We start from the raw sequence: 13228 nt of genomic DNA on the forward strand, positions 1-13228 counted from the left end.
TTACCTTATTTATTCATTCAGTGTGTTAAATGAAAACAAGTGTAGATTGATGTATGTAGCTGCCAACACTTTTATATATTCCGTGGTTATTTTAGGAATATACTTTGCATTAGCCAGAACAAATGGGTCTAAGGATAATACTGTATTAATTTATTGAGAACATGGATGAAATTAATTCATTCGATTTCATTTAATTAATTATATCGATTAATTATGTATCAGAACGATTTATACAAACAGTTTCGAGTAACAATGTGAGCAAAATGAAAATGTCCAAAAAACAGGTGGAAGAAAATGTTACAGGTTTACCGCAAGATGTCGCACACGGAGGAGAAATCAGAAAACACGCAAAATTACCCCAAACCACCACTTTTCGCTGTTGTGTGCGTTTTAACATGGGACTCAATGTATGAGTACAGTATAGAGAACTATTCATAGACCTACCTATCTCTTACAGTAGCTTGCAATAAGACATGTTTTAAAACACTATTCATATTAATCTGTTAAATGAAAACTTGCATCTTCTGGATCTGACATCGTGCAGGATGTATTGAGGGGACGGGTATTGAGACAACTTAATATTAACCCCATATTAATCCACAATGAAAATAAACTAACACATCAAAACAAATCGCAATTAAACAAATACAAATATCCCACTTTGTCCATTCATAATTACAATACAGACTACGAAGTAACAATCACCAGTTTTCTTTTTTTTCCCTAGGGAAGCGACATGAAACTCGTTATGTATTTGGTTAATCTACTGTGAATACATTTTTGTCTTTTTCTCGCTACCGATACATTTCTTGATTTCATACCCAATGTAATTCGTGGGGCTCATATTTTACCGGGTGTCGGGATTGTGTTGCAATGCATTTTAACATTCAACTACAACTCGGAATGAACTAAATACAGCAGATTAATAAATCACAAATTACGAGAATTCAGCAATTGATCATCTTTCATTTTCACTGGGTGCTTTCTTAATTGGTTATTATCCAGCTGTCAAGATAGGGGTCACATGCAACGGCGTTTCAGATTAAAGATGAGGTGTTGCAAACGGGAGAAGGATATATATATATATATATATATACATGACAGTGCTATTTAATAACCCCCCAGACACCCAAATTGCGTTAAAAATAGTGTTAAAATACTACTATTGATGATGATGATAATAATAATAATAATAAATGGTTAAATAGAAAAGCTTGTAAAGCTATACATGGATGCAAAAATATGTAACATTTCGACTTACAGATGTGGTATTTAATCAGGTCTCAGAGTTCACTCTTCTAGTGTTCAGTGGTGAAGTATTATAGCAAGCTGCAGGGGTTTTGGTTTTAGCATGTTATAATGAGAGCTGCTTCTCCTGCAAAGCCATTATTCACTTTACTGTAATGGACAATGGTAATGATTTAGCTCGGATTTCTTTTACCTAAATAATTACTAGCTCTTCTGGTCACTTACCCTTCCTTTGGGAATTACACTTCACATTTCACACATAGGTTCCAGCTGGTTTTATAGGTCTTCTTAAATTATCACCAGCTTTGGACCAGTGAAAGGGTTAAATTTGTTCAATTAAGTGACTAATTAGTTGATTTAGCTAATTAAGAAGTCAAGTGGAATTAAATCCAGAAGGCCCTGTAGTCCTAAATAACCCAGGTTTCAGACCCCAGCACCTCGGGGCCACAAGAAGGTAGGCATTCATGCAGGTTTGCTTCAATCTCCAAAAAAGCAACTGGAATATTCTGATCAACCATATTTATTAACAACAAAGCCTGATTTTATACATTTGATTTGCCTCTAAACACTAAAACATTGTTGAGAAAATAGTTCTCTGGAGTTGCAAGTTTTGGACAATTAATAGAATCCTCATGGGTCTTAAGACAAGCAACTAAACAAACTATAATCCCCCGTGTCAGTCCTGGAGCGCTGGGTCTGAGCTCTGCTCCTCCGCATGTCTGCTGCTCTGAGCTGCCTTGTAAGAGGCTCTGGGACTCACCTGGAAGGGAGCGGTGCATAAACATGTAGGATGTAGAATCTCAGACACGAAGTCTTATGTTTAAATGACATCTCACTGATTACTCCGAGTGCGGTGTTGTTCATAGTTTCCCTCTCCTCACTGTGCATAACTGGCATCTAAGGGGATGGATAGAAAAAAGGGTGTAAAAAAAACCCTTCCTTCAAACCACAAATATGTTTTACATTGCAGTGGTGGCTTGTCAGACATTTAATTCTTGCACACACTAAGGGGAAGAGCGAGCTCCCCTGACACTGGCAAAACATACAGTCAGTAGCTTTTATTAAATGTTGCAATAACAGAATTCTTTATTTACAATGGCATTATTTAACATCAAATAGCAAATAGCATCAGCAAAGCAATATTAGTCAACAACTTGCATAAATGTGTTTAAAGTTCTCTTAGTAGATCTAACTTTGCATAAAATGCTCACACTAAGGTTACAAACATCAATGCAGGTGAACAAGGTGATGTTTAGTGTGAACGCAAATGAAAAAATACATCTCTGAGCCTGCAACACTGTAAGCTTTCTCCAGAAAATCCATATATTTTACATATTGCTTAGATTTACTCTTGCATCATCTTTTTTCATACATAATTCACAGACAGTAAATGAGAAACAATTGTACAAATAATATAACCCACAACTGATCACAAATAACACATGGAAAATTAACAGTAATAACGAGCTGAATATGCCAGTGCTGTAGTCTTTATTCAGCAACAAAGACATATTGAGTGATGATGCACTCATTCAGTATTGTACACAATTCACTATACAAATATAATACAACAGACAACGTTGTAGTAATATACAAGACATAAAACCAGATCTAAGGCATTATGCTAGGTTTTAGCATTTCGAGGTTCTTGCATTTAGCTTTTTACCAGTTCTAAGAAATTGGCAGACTATACAAAAGAAAGTTTAAAATTAAAAAATTAAAACAAAGGTAGAGAGAGAAAGTTTTTTTAAATTTAATCAAAGCCTGTATGATATTTTTATGCAAATAGTTTCTTTGCTCCTAGTCACAATTGCCCAGATACAAATACTATAAAAAGGTTGTTCACCCACACCAACACTTCATGGCTTATGTTTTTAAAATTGACAACGTAATCTTTGGATTTTGCAAAGGGAGCAGTACACTTGGTTCTTTCGCTAAAACTGGCTATTCTAACACCTTCCCCCCCGCTTGCTTTTCTTTTTGTTGTTTCAAACACACTACATTTAATAAAAGATGGTAAATCTGTAAATCGTACTACAACCCAACCTTAATAAAACGGGTTTTGCCAAGATTATGTATAACACTCAGCAGGAATCTATGTATATACCAACTGCTTTCAAAATTCACTGCATGCTGTGAGAAACTAGGATATAAAGGATAGGTCTAATTCTTTTCAGGTCTTCCAGGGAAAGCAAGAGGAGCCCAGCCAAACCAGGGGCAAGATCTCAGCGAGAATGGTGGAAGTGATTTTCAAGCCATACATCATTACCGCCATTTGCATTTCCATAGCATTAAAGAAGACGAAGTACAATTTACAGCTTTAGAAAGGAGCAGCTAAAGCCTATACAAAAGTTGTACATTCTTAGACAATCATGTGGCATTTGTAGCAAACCATGAAAAATCATTTATTAGAAAGGAGTCATGGGTGTTCATGATCACATGGAAAAAATATCTCAACAGTGCTCTTTCAAAAGTTACTTCATTTAAACTGTATTATGACATCATAGGATTATTTGAAAGATAAATACCAAGGGGCAGATGTACTAAGAAAAGCCAGTCGCAATCCAAACATACAGGAATATGTGATTCACTTGCAATAATTTATTAACTGACATTTTTTTTAAATGAATCCAGACAAAATGCTAATGAAGAGAGCCACAATATACTAATTTAAATATCTGTCGTGACTCGTATGTTCAAGATAAGAGGTGCAGGAGGTTTAACCATGGAGACAGATTACCTCCACTAAACAAAACCAAAAAAGACTTGGATATCATTGCTCTGCTTTCATATGTCATCCAGTGCTTTTAAATTTGTAAGATGTTTACAACTTAACCCAGGCCCAATCCTTTAGTACTTCTGCCCCCAAATCTTTTTTTTTTTTCATTTCTTGTTACTTCTGATGTAGGTTTTCCATTTTGAAAAGTTGTGTGCCAACTGTATTAACTAAAAAAGAAAAACCAACAATCACACAAAACTATTTCATAGAGTCCTTCATTATTCTCTCGTGTGTGACAGGGGGTAGCCTTAAGGCAAGGTTTAATTTCTTTCATGATGAATTATTGAAAAAGGCAAAGGAATTTGATTTTCACTAATGCATGGCATGTTCAATCAGGTATTTAAACAACAATGCATGGTGAAATACACTACAACAGCTTGCCAATTTTAACTGACTTGAAAATGCCTATAACATGTCATAAGCATTTAAATATATTATGAAATCTACAGGGCGAATCAAATTAGACAGGATATAAAATTGTAGATTTATCCTACCTATGATCGTTTACATACGGAAACTGCCTCTGAGGTATCTCGGAACAGCCCTGGGCTTCTTACATGAAAAAAGTGGTAGCGAGTCACGATTTGCTAGCTAGATGGAGTTCAGGTATTATACTTCCTGAATGAAAAAACAGAATTAAATATCCAAGTTGGCAACTAACACCTACTTTTCTCTCTAAATAAATGCTGTAGATAATGATTTAATAGCATCATGATTTTTACTTTTTTAATACACAACAGCAATAAAAAAGGTGGCTAGGTTTAATACTGAAGTACCTTATTTTTCAGAATCAATCACGGGACAAAACTGCCTCCAGAAATCTGTACAAAATTGTAAAACAAAAGATTCTCAAGTAATAGTTATTGCTTGGTTACATACACCAGAACAGTAAAGTTTGTACCTAGCAGCTCTGAACTAGCACTCCACTCCAAATGACAAAGAAAGCACACTTTAATATCGAGTTATGGCTGTCTCTTGGTTTTCCTTCCTTCCATGACATCTACGCTAAAGGCTCAAAGCAAGCAATATTTTATACACTAACTCCTCCCCCATTTGCTACTCCAAGACAAAATGTCTTCTTGATTCATTTGACTCTCACCAGTACCATCTGAAGTCACCATGTGAGTGCTGCTCATCTCACCTTTGTACATGAACATGTGACACTCCATTCTTATTTTAGAAGCAGTTATTAAGACCAGACTGGAGGAAAAAAAACAAAAAAACAAAAGCAAAACAAAAAAAAACATTTTAATGTATATACAAACTATCAATACTCTAACTTTATAATCACAAGAGATGATAAGTTTTAATAGTTGTTTTAAAAATACTGGACCAACAAATCCATACATCCAACATAACAGAACTGTATTTCAGATGGAACCATTTAGGGGTCAAAATATAATAAAGTGCCTTTTTAAGACACTATTGCCAGTTCAAAAAGTCTATTTTATTGTAATTATAATCGTACTGGTCTACACTGTTAAAACAAGAAAAAAAAAAAATCAATACAGAACATTAAAACTTCATTTTATACACTATCAACCTCTCTTTTAGACTAGATTAGTCTAGCTTTAGAATACAAACTGTAATAACAATTTTACAAAATTGTATATGCTCTTCAAACCATTCATATCTGTTATTAATTCATATGATTAATTTATAAACCATTAAACTTTATTTAATATCTTTCTTATTTGCACACAATAAAATAAAAACAAACAGGAGAGAAAAAAGAAAAGCAAAATGGCTGAAATTCCAGAATTCAAATGTAGTTGAGGAGTCTTCACACCCAAAAGATAACAGAATAAAAAGTAAAAGGAGAAGAGAGAGAGAGAGAGAGAGAGAGAGAGAGAGAGAGAGAGAGAGAGAGAGAGAGAGAGAGAGAAAAGCAAACAGCGTACTTCGTAAAAGACCAAGAGTGCGGTCATCGTCCCCATAAAGGAATACATTCATCTGACAAGGATTCTGACGCCGCTATCAGTTAGTCATTCAGGGGAGACCTAAGTCACACTACGGTGAATGCGATGAACAGACTGACTGACTTTCAGTACATTTACTTGAGACTCGGAGCAAGATACAAGTTGCCCATTAAGGAGGAGTTGCAAGGGGTCAGTATGCGTGTACTCCCCACCCTCCCTCCCCCTTCTTCCTCAGAGGAGAACACCTTGAGGTTTGGACGCTGAGCCCAAGCAGGGCAGCTGTGGCAGAGCTGGCTTTCGGCGGATGGTCGGGTGGGTGGTTTTGTGGGTTGGCGTGAATTTCAGCATCCCAAATCAATGCTGCGTTTTTGCAATGCTTTGTCAGGTAATGTTCTGAGGGTCCACCAGCGACGAGGGTCATCAAAACTTCTGCAAAGACATTAAAATCATTATTTTCACACGTGTGCATTGTTAACATGGTAAACTGCAGTGGAATTTGTCACAGCAAACTTCATTTAAAGCCAAACAAAGAAAAACATTCAATTTTATACATAGGAGTGGCATTTTATTTGACCACCTACACATTTGAAAAGAATGCAAATAACTCTATTTGCAAAGGAAACTAAATAACTATTCGTATTGTGTATCTGATGTACGTTACCTTTTTTTAATTTGAAGAATTTGTTAGTCAGGGAAATACCTCTCACTAAACCTTCTCAAATTAAACGTGCATTTCAAGACAGTGAAATTGCTCTCTTTCAAGTTACCAGTCACTACAAATTCTGAATCTGCTCACTTTTGTGCTTGGTGTCGAGCTGTCATCCATATGTAAAAGCTGCTCCTTTCAATATCAAAAGGTTGTGTGCCTATTATTCCTATGACATAATATAAATGTATGGGAACAAACCCTTTACTATAAAAGCATATATGATGACCCAGACCTACACAAAGAAAGGAAGACTGAAGACTTCAGGCTATTCTACCTGTCCCTCACCTCCCATTACACCGAGAGGTGTTCTGAAGTGAACACACAATGATGATAATTCTCTAAAACAATGTTTAAAACCCAATTACACCACACTGAAGTGAACCAAATGTCTCAAAAATAGAACGTCTTGGGATTTCTTAACTACCTCGGGTAAGTTCATATAAATTCACTGTAGCTGCACTAATGGCTGGGCACTAAATTATTCACTTCAAATAGTTACAATAGCACTCCTTGAATATAAATCAAGTGACATAATTTCCAAGGCTTGTTGGCGTACAAGAAAACTCCACTGGCGGAGTTCAAAATCACATAATGTTGTACTGTTGTTAAATATTCATACAATTTTATGAGGCTTAAAAGCTTTAACAGCAAACTTATTTAGATCTCAAGCTCTTATTATACCAGAGAGAAAAAGATCAAAGTTGGAAAACCTGAAGCTTTGCTAAAAGACTCCAACCAGTACAACAGATTGTATCTGTAAGGTACATTAAAGTTGCAAAGTTATAAATATGCAAGTAATTATTTAACATTAGGCTGTCGGATTAGACAGTAATTTAATACTACCACTTTCCATTAGATGGCAATGCAGACAGATTACACTGCATCATCAAACTACGAGCACTTCTATACTGTAAGGTTATACAATTTCAACCAGCAAATACCTAATCTATTTACTTTTCTTCCTGGAATTGTAGTCCTGTCCTGCAGCTGGCAAACCAACATAATTCGAATAGTATTTAAAACAGCAGTAATGTGTGTTATTAACCCCCGGAGAGATAAAGATGGCATTTTAAGAGCTCCTTTTCAATTGGCTTTTGATAGGACCCAAACTGTTTGCAGAGTGAGTCATAAAAGAGGTGGGAAAAAATAAATCAATATATAATAAGTAGTTGAAATCCACCAGCAAATTTAACCTTTGTTTATGTCTGTTTTATAGCATTTGATGTCATGCCCTGAACTCGACAAGGACTTGTCTTTTAAAATATTGCCTCCATGAAAACAAATCTGTCTTGCACTAAGTGCACAGTACTAATTACTCCACCATCTTTAGGGGTTGTGTTAAGTCAGTGTAGCAACATAACTCTTGGTTTCAAAATTACATAAGGTAATTATGTTAAATTATTCACAACCTGGCTGTCCTGCAAACAGCTCAATTAAGTATAAGCAAATAGTAAGAAGGCCTTCAACTTGTAATGGGTTAAGTAATTAAATGCATTACATAAATCAGGACCAAAAATGTATTCTACAATGCATCTCTCTTTCTTGCAAATAATGCTGTACAATAAATAAACAAGCAGTCTGCATTAGCAACTACAAAAACACTCTATGAAACATCTTTGCATCTAGGTGACGTTGACTGTTTCTTTTGAGTGATACTCCGGAGAAAGATTAGAGTTGGACACAGCTGCATCATTACTTACTCGAGTCCCATCTGCCTCCTGCTTAATTAAGTCTATCCCAGGCAGCTGGTTAGAAAAGAGGGCGTTTCCTCTCATGCCAGAATCATTTACCTGTGGAGTGAGAAGGTGAATTGTTGGAGTAAGATTCACATCAAAACACACAAAACCGACAGTAATCAACACTACATTCCTGGTTTTAGAACAATTTATATTTTGGTAGTTGTGTTTTCTTTTTAAAGTGCACAGCAGATGAATATGGTCTCAGTGACTGAGGTTAAGTAATCTTTCTGAATATCTTCTCAGCTAGCCGGCACAGAACAGGATATGAATTTTGAACTTCAAAATGTCATTTTCTACGCAAGCTACTTTGCATAATTAGAATGGTAAAGTTACAAAAATGTACTACTAGAAATAAGATCGCTTTTTTATTTAATCATATTAGTGATACTTATGTTATTATCCCACAGTATAGATGCCACATAAATACACAAAAACCAGTAAACAGATGCAGCTCTCTCTTACCTGCTCCGGACCCATGGAGGACAACCCCGATGTAGGCACTGAGGCCATCGAGGTCATGCTTATCTGCCCTGACATCTGGTTCATATTGTTCATGCTGCTGGAGTTTGATGCCATGGATACATTGATGTTCATATTGTTATTGTACATGCTGGCGTTTGACTGTTGCCCAAACTGAGGTGATGACTGTTGTGTGAACATGCTATTAAAAAGAAGAAAAATAATATTGTCATTAGACATATGGGAATACATACTTGACCTTTATACTCCTTTTACACCCAACTGAACTGAACTGAACTGCAGAATACATCCACATCCAGAATACAGGACACTCCACAAGACCTTGACCAATGTGCATTTTTAGCTTGGATGTATGACTTTCCTTGTATATCATCTTTCAAATCTGTATTGCTGGAGGGATGAGGAAAAACTTTCAAATAAATACATTTCTACTATATAGGGCATTACTGTAGGATGTTGAGTCCCAGAAACATTACCTATTCCCACTCATGTTTCCCTGGGGCCAGCCGTTCATCTCTGTTGACGGCTGGAAGCTTGTGTTGGCCTGAGGCTGCTGCTGCATCATGGGGCTCTGGGCGTGACCCATCCTGGGCGACATCAGAGGACTCTGAGGGGTGGCAGCTCCTCCAAACCCCGCGTCCGGCTGCTGACTCATCCCTGAGGGCCAACACAGAGTGGTCAGCACACTACAATGCAGGACTCAGACCCGGGGGTACAGATCAAGCGGTTCCATACTGTCTAGGGCTGGGCTGCGCATGAGGACGAGGCTCAGCCTGCGATAGTGGGCGTCATTTATGAGCTGTGGCTGCAATTTGTACTTTGTCAACACGTGTTGGAAAGCCGGGGCACTGGCTTTCCAACACGTGTTGACAAAGTACAAATTGTAAGTGTCTTAATGAGCAACAATAATTTGTATTGAAGATGAATATCATCATTGTGACTTCTAGCGCATTTGCTACTTTCATAATTATACAGCACTTGATGGTATCTGTATTTTCAGTAAGAGCGAGTTTCAATAGACTAGGAAATGACACATTTACATTGATAAATAATTTAACACTGCCCTGCAGAATGCAAATGTGTGGAAAATGATCTTATCATATTGTATGCAAATTAATTTAATAATATACTGGTTGCCTATGTATTCTACAACATTAATTTGACCCACTTTTATATACGTCTTGATTAAGTACAGGATGTACCTAATTCCAGTGAACATCACTAGACTGTGAGGTGAAATATCACTTAAGAAACTGCCTGCCGGTTTGATGGGTGCTGTATGTTGTAATGTGGGTCTGTGAGCTTGTTTAGGATCCTATTGTAGCACGGGTCAGTCTTATTGTACAGACATCTCTTGTTAATTGCACACATTAAAGACAAAACACATGCGGGTTAGTGTCATTGTTGGGGGGTGGGGCTAGGGAGTGGGTAACAACTGGGTCATTCGGTTCCTACAGGGTTTCATTTAAAATCAACAGCTCCGCACCCATAGTAAAAGCAACAGCCAATTAGTCTAGTGACACCAAAGACAGGAATGACAAGTTACACCCATGTACACAGGTTTATCAGATTGTTAAGATTCAAATGTGTCCTTATGATACATATGGCGTTTTCCATACAGATCATAGGGAATGTCAATATCATTTGCATCTGTGCATCAAAATAGGATTATTTCCTGCTGTAATGATTATTGCAGAGCAAATACCATCTACCAGGACAGAAAATTATGGTTTTACAACAACAAAAAACAGCCTCTGCTCTAAAACAATTATCTACTGCCCTCTTGTGGACATATGTGAAACTAGTAGACATTCCCATCCTAAGGCTGAGTCCACAAACAGTACCCTAAAAAGCCAGGCCATAGTAATAATTTAAAAGTATACAGCCATTAAGATCTGCCACAAATCTGATTCTTCAACATTTTATTGCATATAAAGTAGCAGCCCTGTTAAGCCTGCACTGTACTGGCATTCAGCATAGTAATAAAAAGCACTCCAAAAAAAGGCAGTACCTGAGCTGGGAAACTGGAAGGCATTGTGTTGCATTTGGGGACTCATTACAGCCCCAAACTGTCCTGCCATGTTTCCCATCATTCCCTGGTTAGCCAGACTCATCTGGGAGCCATGCAAGGAGCTGTGAGAGAGGAGCTGTGACCCAGGAAGGCTGGGGGACACTGGGGAGAAGGGGCTGGTGGAGGGTGGTGGGGGTGTGAGTCCAGTACCGTAGTTTGGCGGGTAGGGGAATTGCTGTGGGTTTGCCTGAGGGATCCGTGGGTTGTTAATGGTCTCCGGCAGGCCCCCAGAGGCTGCCGTCCCCGCCGTCATGCCGGGAGGGATATTGAGGCCCTGTTGGCGCATCATCATGGTCCTCAGGCGCACTTGTTGCTGCTGCCGCTGCTGATCGAGCTGCCGCTGGCGCAGATGGTTGCTGAGAATCTCTCTCTGCCTCTGAGCCAGCATCTGAGCATTGATGGTTCCCTGAGAGGGGACAGCCCGAGACAACATGCTCACAACACACACACACACACACACTCATCCACTGTGGCAGCCAACACTAGACAGAGGCTGGCAACTAATGAGGGTGGGAAAGAAACTAATCCATGAAGACTAACCCTAACCTCCACCCCAAACATATATTTTGCAATATACTTTGATGGCAATTTCTTTATACAAAACTAGGATGGCCCCATCTTTTCAGTCTTATGGTCATTACCGATTAAATAAATCAATTGTTGTCTATGACTATCAATACAATAAACATTCTTGAGTGAAGAAGATCTGCAGAGAGAAGGACCTCTCGTGGCACAGAGTTTGACACCCGGTTGGACTGACCTGGGGTGGTACATTAGGGCGTGGAGGTAGGTTCAAATTGGACACACTGCTCATCTGGTTCATCAGTGGCTGACGGTTCTGAGGAAATCACATTTACAAAGCAATTTTGAAGACACACTTCATAATACAATGCTAGACACAAATGCAATACTAATACATTTAAATCAGTACTAACACTTATTTTTCTTAAAGCAAGTGAAAACCAGTCTCCACCAGGTGGCAGTCAAAGCTACCTTGACCTCTGTTACTTCTATGGATTCCAGTGAGGAAAATATGTAATTTAACCTTAGTGAACTGGAGGAAAAGGGGGCTTTTTCATGTCATTAAATCAGGTTCCATTAGAGATATGACATGCCTTACACATACAGATTTTGACGAGTTCCTATTCAAAGCAAATTAAAGAAATGCTTAGAAGCTGATGGCATACAATTTACAAAGGACACAATTTCGACTGGCCATAGGGCAGTGTGGTTTCACAGTAGAAACGCCAGAGGAACGTACCTGCTGTGCTTGTAGTCTGTGTTGGAGCTGGAGCCTCAGAGCATTGGGCTGGGTGGGCACTCCAGCAGGACGAAGCCCAGGTCTGGTTGGGAGGCGTAACATAGGGTACCCTGGCCTCTGGCCCATCTGCGTAGCCATAGCATGAAAGCCGGCGTCTTGCATGGGTGGGTAGTTCCCTTGCCCCATGGGAGATGGAGCCACATACTGCTGGCTGTAGATGGGAGGTTTCTGATCCAGCATCATGTTGGGGTCCTGATTGGGGAACTGCTCAGGGTCCATCGCCTGGCCCTGCTGAGACACCAACAAACACAACCATTACAGATTAGGGCCATACCATACCAGCATTATAAAGCATTTCTAAATCATAAACACAATGCATGTTTACATAAAGCAAGTGGTTGCCAAAGCATGTTATATACTACAGTACTCCAAACAAATGAATTAAAGATAAATAAACCAACCCACACCATGCAGCAAACACTGCAGGGGACCATTTATTGAAAAAACAACAAGATAAATTGACCATAGCTTCCTTTAAATGGAACTTTATTATTATTAAAGTAGGGGTTAACAGTTCAGCAGTGTAACTAGAACAAATTGCTTTTGGTAAAGGGCAAACCCAGAGTCAATGGAATAAACGATAGATTTAGCTATAATTCAGTAAACTGTTGTTTGGGTGACAGAATTCACATTTGCTACTACAGCTGCTTACTAAGGGCACCTAAAGACAGATCTCTCTAAAATATGACTGTGTGTGAATGTAAATGATACCAACATAACAGGCGTTTACTGAACTGAATCTGTTATCGTTTGTATTTTCGATTAGATCTTATATTGCCCCTTAAACCTGACCACACATAAATCATACACAGTGCACAAGAAGACCCTTTCCCACTTAGGAACATCAGCCAGAGTATCTGGGCACCCCCCTGCTTCGCAGACATCTATGTCTTCAGCCTTAATATAATCTAGAACAATTTATGATTTACTGGACAGGAATGATAGTTAAAGACAGATTTTGG

At 38.3% G+C, this 13228-nt stretch overlaps 1 protein-coding gene across 9 annotated transcripts in view; it reads right to left on the reverse strand.

Annotated features, from left to right (window-relative positions):
- Positions 1 to 2291: 2291 nt before the first annotated feature.
- Positions 2292 to 13228, reverse strand: part of ncoa2 (nuclear receptor coactivator 2) — a 92665-nt gene continuing 81728 nt past the window's right edge. For 7 of the 9 annotated variants that reach the window (XM_066720954.1, XM_066720966.1, XM_066720948.1 and 4 more), the window contains 7 exons: positions 12207 to 12497; positions 11706 to 11783; positions 10886 to 11351; positions 9351 to 9531; positions 8857 to 9055; positions 8356 to 8445; positions 2292 to 6375 (listed from right to left, as the gene is read on the reverse strand). In XM_066720954.1, coding sequence (XP_066577051.1) covers positions 6367 to 6375; positions 8356 to 8445; positions 8857 to 9055; positions 9351 to 9531; positions 10886 to 11351; positions 11706 to 11783; positions 12207 to 12497 — 1314 coding nt within the window. In that variant the 3' untranslated portion in view covers positions 2292 to 6366. The remainder of the gene's footprint in view (positions 6376 to 8355; positions 8446 to 8856; positions 9056 to 9350; positions 9532 to 10885; positions 11352 to 11705; positions 11784 to 12206; positions 12498 to 13228) is intronic. The other 2 variants (XM_066720972.1, XM_066720989.1) reach the window with 2 other exon arrangements.

The sequence above is a fragment of the Amia ocellicauda genome, chromosome 2 (genome assembly GCF_036373705.1).
Source record: "Amia ocellicauda isolate fAmiCal2 chromosome 2, fAmiCal2.hap1, whole genome shotgun sequence".
NCBI classification, from domain to species: domain Eukaryota; kingdom Metazoa; phylum Chordata; class Actinopteri; order Amiiformes; family Amiidae; genus Amia; species Amia ocellicauda.